The following is a 16,867-nucleotide window of genomic DNA, read 5'->3' on the forward strand; positions in this document are numbered from 1 at the left end:
AAGTTAGAAGATAATTCCAAAGAGGTAACATTCCCAACCAGTGAGTAGTACATAAGAAGAGCACAGATTTCTAAACAAATAAGTAACAGGTCAACACACCCCGACAGAAACTGTTCCAATGGATCTAATTAATCTATTGAATTTGATCTTGCACTTGCGTTCAAATAAACTGCCACACCATATGCCTAGTGGACACACAGTCAAAGAGAAATGCAAATGATAAAACACTGGAGAGGATAAAGATAACGCCTACTTGCATTTTCAAACACAATTAAGAGGGGATGTAATTATAGTGGTGAGGAGTGTAATCAGCATGGATTATATCAAAGTGTGAAAGGATTCAATGGTTCCCACCATAGATTAAGCAGGACAGGCTTTTAAGGCCTCTCAAGTGTCTGCTTGTGAAGGCATTAGGAAACGGTACTGTTGTAAAAGATGAGATGGAAGAGAGTAGCTCCCTGGAGACTGATCGTGTGCTGTCTCTCCGTAATGGACAAAGACATGAATGACATTTAATCTGCTGTTTGTGTAATCCTCTTGAGCTACTTTCCTTTCCTCTACCCCTCCAGATGCTCTCAGGGGCTCAGGTCCAAACAGCTCACCTTCCTATCAGATCACCTCAAACTCTGAACTCTTCCATAATGGGCTCAATAAAGTACATACAGTGTTCAGGGCAGGTGTAGGTACAGGATCTACTCGCTTTACAGATTCGGCTCGCCCCACCGGGTGTGCTCAGCTCGGGGTCCACAACGAGGTGACTAACCCTAACCCTAACCCCTAACCCAACCCTGACGCTGATTCATATTTTTAATGTCTATCATGTCCATCAGAACATTCTTGCACTTCAGATAAAGGTGGATGATTCTCTATTTCCATGTGTGTGGGTGATGAAGTATCCCTGGGTCCGCCTCACACATGATGGGCTGCCAGATTTACCTTTGTGTGAGAGAGATGCTGTGGTCGCCTCCTGTAGTTAATCTCGTGAGATGTCTGGTGGAGACATCTCCGCTTGGCATAGACTCAACTCCTTAAGCCGTGGGCTGGGTCACCTTTACAGCCTAGAGGTGGCAGGCCAAGTGCTGATACAAAGGGCCACAGAAAGGTTGTAGGATTTCTCCAAAGTCTGTCCTCCTGTGTCTCGCTACAATATATTGTATTAATGTTAAGAGTAACAAGCTTGCACACAGTCTGCAGAAATGTCCAGATTAAAAACAGGCAGTTTAATAGATAGTAGAACAGTCAGTGCACCGTGCGTGTGTGCGTGCGCATGTTAAGCCATTCGCTCTCGGGACGAATAGAAACAGCCCGTAGAATTTGTGATTTTATAGATATACATTAGCTGAATCTATTGCCCTTTAACCTCCATATCCTTAACCCCACTCTCGATTCGGAGCCCCCTGTCCCACTCGTGTCCATCTGACTCCTGCAGCAGATCCTGCACTGCTGTTTCTTAGCCTCGCTAAGCTGCCTCTCCACACTCTAATCTTATTATCAGCCCAAGCTGGCTTTAGAAGGGAGATGACGGGAAACAAAAGTCGGACACAAGGAGACCACACAATATGACTACTGTGCTTATTGTGTGGGTAGTTAAATATCCCTTTCACAAGCTATTTACTGAGGGGTTGCACTGCAGTGCATCATCTGCTCTTCATCCAATTCATCACTCTGAACTATAGATTAGTCCAGGCTGCTGAATTGACAACCTGGGAACCTCTTAGTTAATGTGAAACCCTTAAGACATACACAGTGTTCTCCACTAGGTATGTGTGTGTGTGTGGGGGGGGATGGGGGGGGGGGGGGGGGGGTATAATGACAATAATTTGCTCTTTAAAATGAGGGGGGGGATTACAATTTAAGAATGCCTACACATAGGCTATTCACATGGGTCTGAAAAAAGCATTTCATCTAGTAATTTATTCATGGCTTTTTACACATGAACATAACCCAGTTTGGCAGGTTATTACTCATATGTAACTTCAGCTGCTTTTTTACTGTAATCAAATGAAAATGGAAAAATGGAATAGACTGCAACATTTTAATTGAAAAACAGAAAACTCACCAAATTAGCTAGTCACCCTAACCTGTGATGGCTTTTATTTATAATTGTGACGCCCCAGGCACATTTTCTGTCTGAATTGAACTATAGACAGTGTGGGAGTCTCTTTACATGTCCTGTGGGCTTCCAAGCCTCTCCTATGCACCTATCTCCTGATATCAGTGTGCAAAGGACCTACTTTCCTGTTGTCTACATACATAAGATATCACTCAAACTTGTTAAACTGCTTTAACATGTATACATAGTATACATAGTGAAAAAGAATGGCTATACCTTAAAATAAACTGTTGCAAAATGATCATTGTTCTTCTTAATTTGTGTGAATTAGCTATATACCCTCTGATGAGAAGAGTTCCCATCATGGCTTAGACATTTGGCTGCTGATGCCGCCTACACAGTGCTTCCTGTGCTTTAATGTATACAAGTCAAACAATTGATCCCAGCCACTTCCACAATTCCAGAGTCTGAATTGATTGCAGAAATTTGGGAGTCGTGCATTTACCACAGACATGCTGGAGGAAGATTTATGGTAACGCTTTAGAATACAGCCCGCAAATAAGCATGTAGTTAGAGTATAACAACGGGGTTTAGGGCTGTAGTTATAGTCTAACTACGGGGTTTAAGGAGTGAATTATAAGATCTGTAGGACTTATAGTCTAACTACGGGGTTTAAGGAGTGTAGTTATAGTATAACAACGGGGTTTAAGGAGTGTAGTTATGGTATAACAACGGGGTTTAAGGAGTGTAGTTATAGTCTAACAACAGGGTTTAAGGAGTGTAGTTAGAGTATAACAACGGGTTTAAGGAGTGTAGTTAGAGTATAACAACGGGGTTTAAGGAGTGTAGTTAGAGTATAACAACGGGGTTTAAGGAGTGAAAAAATACTTTAACTAGAGGGTAACAAGATCTGTACTTATAGTCTAACTACGGGGTCGCGGGCTGTATTATGAAGCAGGGGACAAATGTTTGTACTTATAGGCTAATTACGGGGTACCACACTGTACTTACAGGGTAACTACGGGGTTTAAGGAGTGTAGTTAGAGTATAACAACGGGGTTTAAGGAGTCTAGTTAGAGTATAACAACAGGGTTTAAGGAGTGTAGTTAGAGTATAACAACGGGGTTTAAGGAGTGTAGTTAGAGTATAACAACAGGGTTTAAGGAGTCTAGTTAGACGTATAACAACGGGGTTTAAGGAGTCTAGTTAGAGTATAACAACGGGGTTTAAGGAGTGTAGTTAGAGTATAACAACGGGGTTTAAGGAGTCTAGTTAGAGTATAACAACGGGGTTTAAGGAGTCTAGTTAGAGTATAACAACGGGGTTTAAGGAGTGTAGTTAGAGTATAACAACGGGGTTTAAGGAGTCTAGTTAGAGTATAACAACGGGGTTTAAGGAGTCTAGACTCCTTAAACCCCGTTGTTATACTCTGGGGACAAATGAAACATTTGTCCCCTGCTTCATAATACAGCCCGCGACCCCGTAGTTAGACTATAAGTACAGATCTTGTTACCCTCTAGTTAAAGTATTTTTTCACTCCTTAAACCCCGTTGTTATACTCTAACTACACTCCTTAAACCCTGTTGTTATACTCTAACTTCACTCCTTAAACCCCGTTGTTATACTCTAACTACACTCCTTAAACCCCGTTGTTATACTCTAACTAGACTCCTTAAACCCCATTGTTATACTCTAACTAGACTCCTTAAACCCCGTTGTTATACTCTAACTAGACTCCTTAAACCCCGTTGTTATACTCTAACTACACTCCTTAAACCCCGTAGTTACCCTGTAAGTACAGTGTGGTACCCCGTAATTAGCCTATAAGTACAAACATTTGTCCCCTGCTTGATAATACAGCCCGCGACCCCGTAGTTAGACTATAAGTACAGATCTTGTTACCCTCTAGTTAAAGTATTTTTTCACTCCTTAAACCCCGTTGTTATACTCTAACTACACTCCTTAAACCCCGTTGTTATACTCTAACTACACTCCTTAAACCCGTTGTTATACTCTAACTACACTCCTTAAACCCTGTTGTTAGACTATAACTACACTCCTTAAACCCTGTTGTTATACCATAACTACACTCCTTAAACCCCGTTGTTATACTCTAACTACACTCCTTAAACCCCGTTGTTATACTCTAACTACACTCCTTAAACCCGTTGTTATACTCTAACTACACTCCTTAAACCCTGTTGTTAGACTATAACTACACTCCTTAAACCCCGTTGTTATACTATAACTACACTCCTTAAACCCCGTAGTTAGACTATAAGTACAGATCTTATAATTCACTCCTTAAACCCCGTAGTTAGACTATAACTACTGCCCTAAACCCCGTTGTTATACTCTAACTACATGCTTATTTGCGGGCTGTATTCTAAAGCGTTACGAGATTTATTTCTCCACATTCTCTGAAAACAAACAAACAAATAAACAAAAAACTCCAAAACTTATCCAGTGGTTTCAGTTCTTTGTTCATACTTCAGACATGCTGGAGGAAGATTTATTTCTCCACATTCTCTGAAAACAAACAAACAAACAAATAAACAAACAAACAAACAAACTCCTAAACTTATCCAGTGGTTTCAGTTCTTTGTTCAGCGAGTCGTTAACAGAGGTAAACATTTACATAGCTGTGGTGCCGTCCATGTTGTAGGGCTGCAAGATTATGGTCAAAATGATAATCACGGTTATTTTGACCAATATTGAGATCACAATTATTTAAGACGATTACTCCTTGACTCTGGGAACATCAAGCATTTATTGAACTATTTTTTTAAAAACTTTTAACACTGGATTTCTTTGAACTGTCATCTTCTACCAAATATTGTTTGGGCTTTGGAGGAGGGGCGAAGCGCATGACTGCCAGAGAAAGTGCTTACTTTGGATTTACAACACAAGACAAAACAAAACAAAGCAACATTGTTAAATGGGATGTTTCATCTCAATTTGAGATTTTCATGATTTTGGGAAGCACAAATTCCTGATCGATTGATTGTGCAGCCCTACCATGTTGCTTCAAATTTTAAGTGCTGTGTGACCTCGAGTGTGAGTCCCAAACGCACGCACGCACGCACGCACACACGCACGCACGCACGCACGCACGCACGCACGCACGCACGCACACACACACACACACACACACACACACACACACGTTTCCACGTGAGGCATGAACAACAAAAGCATTGGGTCTTCTCTGCCATGAAGCTGTAACGTGATTAAAATCTAACCTCTGTCCTACAGCAAATTCAAAGAAAATGCTCTTCTGGGAAGTGAAGAGCTATCCTGAGGGCACAAGCCATTGTCCAGTCCTTCAGCTAAACCAATCAGAGCTAAGTGTTGCTATTGCTAAGCATGGACCTGTAACTGGGTAAGTATTCACTTTTACACACACACGCACGCACGCGCACGCACGCACACACACACACACACACACACACACACACACACACACACACACACACACACACACACACACACACACACACACACACACAAACAAAACTCTTATGATTGTATTACTTTAATAGCTGTGGTGGCAAACCTCCTACTGTGAGCTTTGTGTGCAGAGTGAAGATTAATACCACGTTCAAGACTACTTGGAACTCAGGGAAAAAATTATCCCTGGGGGGGAAATGAGCTCCGACCTCTAAAAAATTATTCGAACGGTTGGCGAGGTCGGAATTACAGTTTGGAAATTCGGGTATCACTTCGGAGCTCCGCTTTGTCTGAGCTGACATCATCAAAGTGTTTGTTGACCTAATTTGAGGTGTAATTATGCAATATAGAGTATGCGGCTAGAGTTTTAACCAGGACTAGGAAGGCTGATCACATCACTCCAGCTCTTAGGTCCTTACACTGGCTTCCAGTGTCCTATAGAATAGATTTTAAGATATTGTTGTTGGTATATAAATCGCTAAATGGCCTTGGTCCAGGTTACATCGCCGACTTGCTCCCACGCTACGAGCCGTCTAGACCTCTCAGGTCTGCAGGGTTCGGCCTATTAGATATCCCTAGGATCAACTCCAAACACGGAAAAGCCGCGTTTGGCCACTATGCCCCCACTAGCTGGAATAAACTTCCTAAAGACCTCAGGTATGCCCCGACATTACTTGCATTCAAGAATAATCTTAAGACCCTGTTGTTCTCAGTCGCCTTTGACTGTTAATCAGCTCTTCCACTGCCACTTTTAACCTATTTTTATTTATCCTATCCTATTTATCCTATCCTATTTTATTTTTTGATTTTAAATAAGGCGTCTGTGCCTTTGCCTGTGTGCCTCTGTAAAGCACTTTGAGTTGCAAACCCTGTATGAAAGGTGCTATACAAATTATTAAACTTGAAACTTGAATATGTGTTTACCATATCGTTTATATTTCTCTCTGATTATAGCAATACGTTGAATTCAACAGCTATTTATTTTTCTATTTCTATTATTGAATCATTACTGTTGAATTCAACAGCTATTGCCAATGAAATTAGCTAGCTGTGTATGTTGTTAAGTGGCGAGATGTGTGTGGGGAGATTTGTGTGCACCGACATTTGGGGAGACTGGCTCCAGGCGACAAGGAAGTGGGTGTGTGTGGTGTGGTGAGATTGTGGTGGCGAGCTGTGTGCAGTTCAGAAAAGTCAAGAGGAGTTTTAAGCCCAATGTCAGGAACGTTCCAAGTCAGTTGCTCCATTCAAATGCGTGTTTCAACATTGCGACCCAGTGATCCTTTGTATTAACATTTTGGTTGGATATTTTGTGACTATTTTCACATAGACGGTATGGGCGGCTCGAAAAACGCACGCGCGCGCGCACACACACACACACATTTCAAATTTGTGTCACTTTTGGTTGGGTATTTTGCGACTATTTTAACATAGGCGTATGAGCGGCTCGAAACATACACACGTGCACGCACAGTCAGAGAGAGGGGAGAGGGGGTGGAGGAGAAGGCAGGGTGGGACCTGCTGCAAGCCTCGGACCTGCACTGCACAACTGCACCGCTTACTTTAACACCTGGGTGTGATTTTTTTTCTCTCTGTGTGAAAGCAACTATGTCGGAGGTCGGGAAATTCCGAGTTGAATCTTCTGAGTTCCGAGTTGTCTTGAACGCCGCATAACTCTTGCAACCCTGCTGTGCCTTGTCCCATTTTAAAACTGACCTTCCCCTCTTCTGGCATTCCTTTTGGGAAGAGGTGGGTTTTACATGCTTCCTGTATTTGTTTATTTGTTTATTTATTTATAAGGATGCCCATTAGCTGATGCCTAAACGACAGCTAGTCTTCCTGGGGTCCAAGACAATACACATTACATGACAGACAAGCAATAAAATGCAAACAAAATTAAAAACAAAACACTAATGTATCATAATCAAAGTGCATCTTATATTTTGCAGTTACTACTAAATCCCTATGGCCATCAGTCTTTAGGCAGATATACTGCACCTGCTGATATATGACAGCATGATTCAGTGGCTACTGAGCTCACATTCAAGATAAATGGTCCTCATTATTTGTGAAAAAAGATACATCCCTGCAGTCAGTTCTCATTAACAACATCACAATACAGACATTGCACTGGTCATTCACACTAGAAAAAAAACAAGATTAAATGTGTACCCTAATATATCATACCTTTGCAAAGCATGCATATATTATGACCACTTCGCAGTGCAAATACCCGTATTTTAATTCTGACAAGTAAAGTTAGATACAGACCATTCAACTAATACTGAACATAACAGGGAACCCACATTTCTTTCACTAACATATTCATATCATTTGTGAATACATATGCATGTATGCTGCACACTCTTGTTTTAATCTTGTGTAATGATCTTGTTAGTTCTCAGCAGTATTATGAGAGAGCTGACAACTATTTAACTTCATTCTGCCAGATGGTTTGTTTTCACATAACCATCTGGGAACGAGTCGTCCGGGAAACCTTTTCGAAGGGGAGGCACTTTCAAAAAATACTGGTAGGTGATTGGATGAAGCATCCGTCTTGAGTTGAAAGAAGTGTCACACACTCTGGTTCATATGAATTTCTATTAATGTGTGACGTTTCGGCGTTTTTGTTTATATATGCATTTCGAAGATACATTTTTTGTATCATCTGTCCATTTACTGTTACTGTTATTGATATTCTTACAGCAGTGTCCTCACTGTCCTGCTTATCTCAGCCTTGTTTTTTGGTCAATATTGTTGCTCTGTCTGAAGCTGATTTTGACAAATAGGCTGCCTGGGCACCGGACGGTGACAGCTCTCTAATTGCTCAGGGCCAACGTGCTAACATAAGCTGCCTATAAGGCCCAGAAAACCTGATATTGCTGTCTTTCTCAGAAGGTATGCATCTTTTTAATTTACTGCCCAGGATCACCACAATCATAGCATCCCTATTTATGACAAATAGGTACTGTTGTACACAAACCACATTTTGGCAAATAGCTTCTGCAGATCTTCAGGTTCATTCGAGTTTTGGTTCGTTTTTTTGTGAAGTTACCATGTCATGCATACTGTCGAGGCGGCATGTTTGCATTTACCTTTGCAGTTATCAAAGTCAACCCCTACTGAGTGGAATCTTATTGAACATGGTGGAGATTTTGTTCATGGCCTACTGGCGTCCCTGGGCAGGCAGGCAGGCAGCCATTACTCGTTTGGAATTTATTCATGGAAATGAATCAGTCCCCATCCTGGCCCATACGCTGAATGGATCCTGTTGGCTTTTTGCAAATGCCACTAGCTCTGCCACTGAGGGGAGTCAATGTCAGGCTTGGCTGGCCAGAGACCTTCCCGACAAGCAAATCAATTTTGCAAAATTATATTTTACACATCCCAGATTTTCTCTATGAAGCTGAACCAATCATCCTCAAAAAAACTGCCTTCCGTAATTACCATCTGACAGTACCCGTGCCTACCAAGTGGACTACATGATGATGGTTGCCTCTGAAGCTGCCAAAAAATATTAGTTATAGTCTGCCTGAAGGGGAATTCAATAGTGAAATTTTATTTTATTTGATGAATCGGTCTTCCCCTAACCTTGTCGTGGCCATAGTTGAAAGCTTGAAATGTGGGGGGGGGGAAATAGTTCCCATTCACAGTTTGAGCATAAGTGAAGTAGTAATCTGTTACAGAAAATAACAGCCACCTTCATTATTTCCCCTCCCTGCCTTCCAATGCTTTCTCCCACCCAAATGAAGTTACTGTAGACACTCAGCTAACACACACAATGCTAAACGCATGAGTAGTTATATAGGGGATGTACTTTAAGGATTGAGAGAGAAACGCATTTTTTAGGTGGGCGGAGTTTAGGGCACCTACGTCATCAAAGGGGCGTGGCTTCTTTTTTGTGAAAAGTCATTTTTTCACTACTTCCTCAAAGGCCACCTCTGTATTTCGCCCTGTGTAAATCATTTTCTTGTGAAAAGTGTTTTTTCAGTACTTCTGCAAAGGGCACTTCTGTTTTTTAAATCACTTTTCTTGGAAAATGCTTTATTTCACTTGTTCTCCAAAGGGCACTTCTGCATTTCCTCCATATCAGTTAGACCATCTTGTGGGTGTTGCAATGTTGTGCGCATCACACAGACAGCCTGACAGCGTGTATAAAGCCAACGGGTCAGCCAGAGCAAAGACAGCGCAGCCATTGGCAGATCACCGCTGCAGCAGCCACTGACAGATCACTGGTCCAACATCGCGTTCACCGGTGAGAATGGATTTTTGGTTTTAATACTGTTTTAATTAGACTATCCATCTAATATATATATATATATATATATATATTTATAATTAAGATCCTTTGTCTCGTTTTGTGCATTGTTATATTAACAAATACATCAATAAAACAGCTTTTTACAGCTATAATCCAGAAACCAGGCTAGAGGACAACAGTCTAGCGGACCCTAGGACCGACAGGAACACAGATGAATATGGTATATATATATATATATATTTTGATATTCTGCAACAACACTATCATCAACACCATCATATCTATCTGTGTTCTATAATATTTGTATCATGCATTTGTGCAGACGGTGATCATCAGACCAGAATCAATCTAAATCGAGGATCTGTGCTAGATGATATAACCAATAGGCCTACAGGGTGAGAATGAAACATTGTTTGTTTACATAAAGAGTTTTGTTTAGAAAAAAATGAACATAGGTAAACATACTTTCAGTTTTTGAAATGCTGTTTTTTACCCCCCATAGAACGGGTTCTCACCCAGGGGAATTGTTATTTCATCACAAACCTCTTCAAAGCCTCTCGCCATTGCACTCAACGAAGACAGACACCCACCACTATAGAGGAAAACCACGCGACTTCCATAGATGCAACCCTGATGCCCCCAAACAACACCCATCTGATAAGGATCCAACAGCTGATGACAACGGACTGGATCCAAATGATTTTGCAGATTTAATCGACCATATGTAAGGACATAATTCAGATATAACAACCATCAATATATATATATATATATATATATATAGGCTATATGTATTTTTTGAGATAGACTTATATCCATCGCTATTTTTCTCTTGTTTTTCCAGCCTGGAGACACCCCCCAACAGCTCAGCGCTGAATCCCGAGGCAGACTTGTATCAGCCTTCACCACCAGCATCACCTGAACCATCGCTGAATGCGACCATCCAGCCCAGCGACCAAACACTGCTAACCTGGATTGCAGAGTACGAGGAGCAGGTAGAAGAAGAAGATTCAGACACGCCCACGCCCTTCTCCATCAACAGACCACTGCCAATCTGCGAGAGCGCGATACCCCCACCCTCGCCTCATCATCAACCTCGCGTGAAGACCCAACAACTCTCAGGTACCTCTGACTCAGATAAGCAGAACGTGTATAGACGTTTTAAAAATGGTTATAGGATAGTACAGCGCTCTCAAAGGAGATTTGAACGTACATTGAGAACACTCAGACGCACACACACACGGTGGATGGCATCGGCTGATGCCAATTTGAACACAATTTTGATACATCAGAATATACAATGTTCCATGCTTGAAAAATTGAGGAATGTGTAATTTTTTTTTGTAAAAGTACAGTAAGGTAGAACAATGACACTATCACCATCACCATCATTTTAAAAAAGTCCATGTATACAGAGATCAATTAAACAGCCAATATGGCTAAGCGTAGGCGACATGCAGATGAAGATAATCCAACACCTCCCTCTAAATTGACTAGATATTTCAACTCTGATAAACCCCCTCCCCTTAGAATAGACTGGAGTGAGCAAGGCGTCGCTTATGCTTTAGCAAATGACCTACCTACGGGGGTGAATAATAATAACGATATTAGAGCCTGGGCTAACGCACAGACTCGTATAATCAAACGCTACATAGCTGATTTACCACCCCGGAGAAGCTGCATTGTACAGCAGACCGGTGGAGCTTTGCCTACCCCAACACAACAACACGCGGAACCCCAAAATGACGCAGCTGCTGCGTCATTAGAGTCAGTCGATCCACGAGGGACACCCCTACAAATAGACGCGTTATCAGACTGCGACGAGACGTCATCAAATGCCGACACGCTACCCCCACCCACGTCATCAGAGTCAGTCGTTACGCTTACGCCCTCACAACAAATAGCCACGTCATCAGACTGCGACGACACGTCATCAAATGCCGACACACTGCCCCCACCCACGTCATCAGAGTCATTCGTTACGCTTACGCCCTCACAACAAATAGCCACGTCATCAGACTGCGACGACACGTCATCAAATGCCGACCCACTACCCCCACCCGCCACAGTCGTCACATCTCCACAACAAATAGACGTGTCATCAGACCGCGACGACGACGACGGTATCACTACACCGACTGTAGACTCTATGATTCAACCCCCAGCTGTCATCTCTCCCAGTGATTATACCGTTAGACATATAGATGCATTCAACGCTAGGATATACCGTCAAAATATAGATCTACGTGATATTAACACTGATAATCTCGAATTGGTGCCTGGTATGGTCAGACAGAGATTAACAGGGTTAATTGATCTAGTTAGCAGCGAGGTCCCTATGGGCAGCATTATGGATGTAACGCTATCAGGTGATAGCCTAGCGGCAGATGTGCATACTATCGCCACAGTCGGAGACAATGCTGGTCCAGAATTTCTGGAACAAATCACAGACGCAATTCAAAGCAATGATGAGACAATGATCTCTGGAGATCTATCACTTGCTATCTCAGTTGCACTGAATCAGCAAGGGGGCGCTAGGCTTAGGCTGATGGATATACAATATAAAGATATTATTGAGCGAAAGATTAAGTGGCTCTATGACCCCCATAATGGCCCTGGAAATAATCTATGTTTTGGCATGGCTATAGCCAGATATTTTAACCCTGATTTAAACAACGCTAGTCTATTGGAGAGAGCTCGAGAAATATTCACTGAGCTGGGTTTTAACCATATGCATAAAGTATCATTTGCCGATATCGGAACTTTTGAACGGCATTTTGACAGCAAGATAATCATCTTCCACCACAAAGAGGCTTCTAAACGAAGACACCCGTTTATGACCACCGATGTCCCCCACCCAAAAACAATTTGGCTTTACCTATATGCCGAGCATTATTATCTCATCCTCAACCATAAAGCATTCTTGGGGGGTGATTATGTCTGCGACTACTGCTACCAGACGTATCAGGAGCCTTATTCACATACATGTAGACACATCTGTAATGTCTGTTACGGCCCTCCACACATAGCCCCAACCCAGGCGGGCCCCAGTGTTAAATGTGATGTTTGCAGACGTATATGTCGAACTCAGACTTGCTATGACACACACAAGAGACGGGACAAGCATTAGGGGCCCTATCGTTGCAGCCGCGCAGTTTCTAGGCCGAACGCCAGCCGCAGCGCAAAGCAGTGGGCGTGGAAAGGCGCACTTGATATCTTGGTATCGGCGCTAAACTCAGCCTCAACCATTATAACCACGCCTTTTAAGCGTAAAATTATGCATTGTCCGCTCATTGGAGAATTGCAGGGAAGAGACACACGCTTGCCTTTTAAGCTCCAATTCCTGGACAAATCCGGTAAAACCAGACAAAGCCAAGGGCTCCGCCGCCCCCCCCTCCCTTCATCCGGTCTGTCTATCTCCATATATAGGCTATTATTCCATATTATAATGCTTCTCAAACCAATCTAACTGCAGTTAAAATACTGCAAGCATGTAAATACGCTACACTATAGCAAGACCAAAGTGAAAATAATTTCTAAATGCATCTGATAGAAAAAAATATTGCCTATGGCTGGATGTCATGAGATTAAATGAAAGTTTGGCCAGAATGATATCGTTTTATCTCTCCTCCCCCACTGCACGATGCAACATCCTCTGAATGACACCTATCACTTTTACTGGATCTGATAACTTAATTCTATTTAATTTACAGGATTTTATTATTGAGTAATAGTATTTTATTTGGCCTATATATGCGTCCCCCCCACCCCCTGCCCACAGGCTCTGACAAATATGTTCATTCTCAATAAAATCTTCAGTAATCAATCAGAGTGACTTTAAAAGCCAGATTGGCAGCAGCTGGCCAGTGTGATCAATATGGCAGAGCACAACAGAGCCACCAAATTCACAGCTGAGGAGAAAATGGTGCTGGCGAATCAGGTGATATATCTGTCCACCATTCATTTTGAATAGCTACAAAACAACTCTTTACTGAAGTCGTTTATTAATCTATCCATTCAGGTTCAAATGTACCATCGCGCACTGTTTGGGGAGGAGAATTACCCCGCCGACGCCCCGCGCCCAGTCCTGGACCGCCTGAGTGAGCCGCCCCAGGTGGCCGTCTATGCGCTGCGCTTGTTCAGCACCTCGGACAGCTCCGCTGCCACAGACGGGGGAAACATTTGGAAATAATTATAACTTTCTATGCTTTGCACACAGAAAAAATAAATACAACAGACAATTCTGTAATGAATAGCTGTAATGAAGAGTGGGGTTTGAAGAAGCGCTACACAACAGTTTATCCAGTTTATCTCTTTCTCTCTTTTCTTTCTCTCTCCCTTTCTCTCACATTAAACGATATACATGCCTATAATGTCAATTATCTGAATGAAATAATAATACATATTAATTAGGAATATTAGTAATATTAGTAGCCTAGCTAATTTCGGGGGGGGGGGGGTAATAAAACGTAGAGCTATATTACACATAAATGGGGATTATTATGATAGCCTAAACTAAATTTATGAAACTGCATTACAGCTTCACCCAAAAAGCCTGAGAAGGGTTGCAATCTTATATTCTATTGTATTCTAAAGTATTTTTTTCTATATATTGTATTCTCCATTCACTTTCCTGTCCCCGGTGCACAGAATCCTGCTTTAGGCCAGCTTTTCAAAAGCGCAAAGCGCTAAAAGTCGGCCAGGTCGGAAGATGGCTGGAAGATAGTAGTACGCCGGTATTTAGCGCCGCCACGCCCACTTCGGCGCATTCAGGGACTCCGCCACGCCCATTCGGCCTAAAGCGCATTTGGCAGCCTAAAGCCTATTGCTATTTTCCCGAAACAGGCGCAAGGCACGTTTTTTTGCGTTTAAGGCCCGTTTTAGCGCCGAAGGCCTGTGGGAGAATAGGGACCATCTCCCCCTGCGAGAAAATGAGATATTGCCCACAATGTAAAATGATCCACATTCACAGACCCAATACGGCCCACATATGCAGATCAACAAGATGCAGTCATTGTGGCGTCCCACTAGGGGCGCAAGAGTCTGACCATACCTGCTTCATACAACCTACTCCGCTAGAGGAGCACCATGAAAAGTATATATTTTATGACATCGAGACAAGAATAAATGCAGAAGGCATGCATGAAGCGAGTTTTGTATCATCTATGACTCTTGAATCAGACAAGGCTACAAATTTCACTGGTGCCGGTGGTAAAGACTGTATCGGTGATTTTTTAAAGTTCTATTCCAACCCTCGCTATGCAGAGCACACGTTTATAGCTCATAATGGTAGTGGTTTTGATGGATATTTAATATTAAAACACATGGTGTCTCAAGGACTAACTCCCTCTGTCATTATTAAGGGGTCCAGACTGACTGCCATCTTTTCCCCATACAAAAAACAGAGGTTCACAGACTCTGCCAGCTTTCTGCCCATGCGTTTAGCTGAAACCCCAAAAGCCTTAGGGTTTGCTGAATTAAAAGGCTATTTCCCATACAAATTTAACACAATAGAAAATGAAAACTATATTGGGATCATCCCCTCAAAAGAGATGTTTGGGTATGGTACAATGCGCGAATCAGATAAACAGAAGTTTTTAACCTGGTATAAAAGTAGTAAGCGCTATGTGTATAACTTTGCTAAACAACAGGCCAAGTATTGTGCACAAGATGTTCGTGTCTTACGTCAGGCCTGTATTCTTTATAGGGAAGCGTTCATCAAATGCACCAACGTCGACCCCTTCCGCTATGTCACGCTCCCCGGGGCATGTATGGCTGTTTTTAAAACAGCATTCCTAAAACCTGACACCGTCGCGCTCACCTATAACGGCTGTTATACAGGTCAGAACCGAACATACAGTGCTGCATCTATGCAGTGGCTGTCTTTTCTGGCTCATAGCCAGAATATCAACATTACACATGCTCTCAACCATGGCGAGCATAGAGTCGGGTCGTATTATCTAGATGGGTTCTGCCCCGAGACTAATACTGCATATGAATTTGCCGGCTGTTTCTTCCACGGGTGTGATCGCTGCTACATTTCAAATGACACACATCCATACAAAAAAGCAACGTTTGGGGAGCTGTACCAGGCTTTCAACAACAAAATAGATACTCTAGAATCTGTGCACGGGTTAAATGTAATCGTTTTATGGGAGTGCGACTGGACCCGTATGAAACACACGGATGCTTCCGTGTTGGCTTTCATGCAGTCTTACACAGAGACCGAGCGTTTGAACCCCCGCCACGCCTTATATGGGGGGAGAACAAACGCATTGAAATTGCATCATAAGGTTGAAAACGGCGAAGCGATACATTACGTGGACTTTTGTTCTCTATATCCATATGTACAGAGCACAAAAGAGTACCCTCTTGGACATCCTAAAGTTATTACGAGGGATTTTGATGATATCTCAACCTATTTCGGACTCATCAAGTGCGTAATAGCACCCCCTAGGGGTTTGCTCCATCCCATCCTCCCTTTCAGAGCACACGGAAAACTGATGTTCCCTCTTTGTCGCACATGCGCAGAAGGGCTCTCTAAAGATGAGTGTAGCCACAACGAGACCGAGAGAGCCCTCAGCGGCGTATGGGTTTCGTTTGAGTTACATAAAGCGATCGAGAAAGGTTATCGTATTATTTCAATATCTGAAGTCTGGCATTTTGAACATCGCACAAAGGAATTATTCCAAGGGTACGTAAAGGCTTTTCTCAAACGTAAACAGGAAGCGAGTGGATTCCCAGCCGACGTCACTACGGATGCCGAGAAAGACGCGTACATTGTCGACTACCAAAAAGTCGAAGGTGTGGTTTTAGACAAAACAAAAATTGTGTACAATCCTGCATTACGTGCATCGTCCAAATTGCTTATGAATACACTTTGGGGACGATTTTCTCTACGAGATGAACACTATACATGTGAAATAATTAATAAACAGGATCGTTTTGTACAACTAATGTTCAGTGATCAGTTCATTGTGAGTCAATTCCGCTTCCTCACCGATGAGGTCGCTATTGTGCAATGGAGACATGCAACCGGTCAAGCCCCGAAGGCAAAGGATATTAATGTCTTTCTAGGCGCGATGACCACCGCATATGCACGTTTG

General features: G+C 42.5%; 1 protein-coding gene across 1 annotated transcript in view; it reads left to right on the forward strand.

Annotated features, from left to right (window-relative positions):
• Window positions 1-440: 440 nt before the first annotated feature.
• Window positions 441-16,867, forward strand: part of LOC310776532 (roundabout homolog 2) — a gene marked incomplete at both ends in the record, with an annotated part of 108,939 nt that continues 92,512 nt past the window's right edge. The window contains 4 exons of the mRNA XM_083636713.1: window positions 441-486; window positions 570-683; window positions 6,001-6,160; window positions 10,606-10,883. Coding sequence (XP_083492839.1) covers window positions 441-486; window positions 570-683; window positions 6,001-6,160; window positions 10,606-10,883 — 598 coding nt within the window. The remainder of the gene's footprint in view (window positions 487-569; window positions 684-6,000; window positions 6,161-10,605; window positions 10,884-16,867) is intronic.

The sequence above is a fragment of the Poromitra crassiceps genome, assembly GCF_964638095.1.
Source record: "Poromitra crassiceps genome assembly, chromosome: 5".
Taxonomy (NCBI): Eukaryota; Metazoa; Chordata; class Actinopteri; order Beryciformes; family Melamphaidae; genus Poromitra; species Poromitra crassiceps.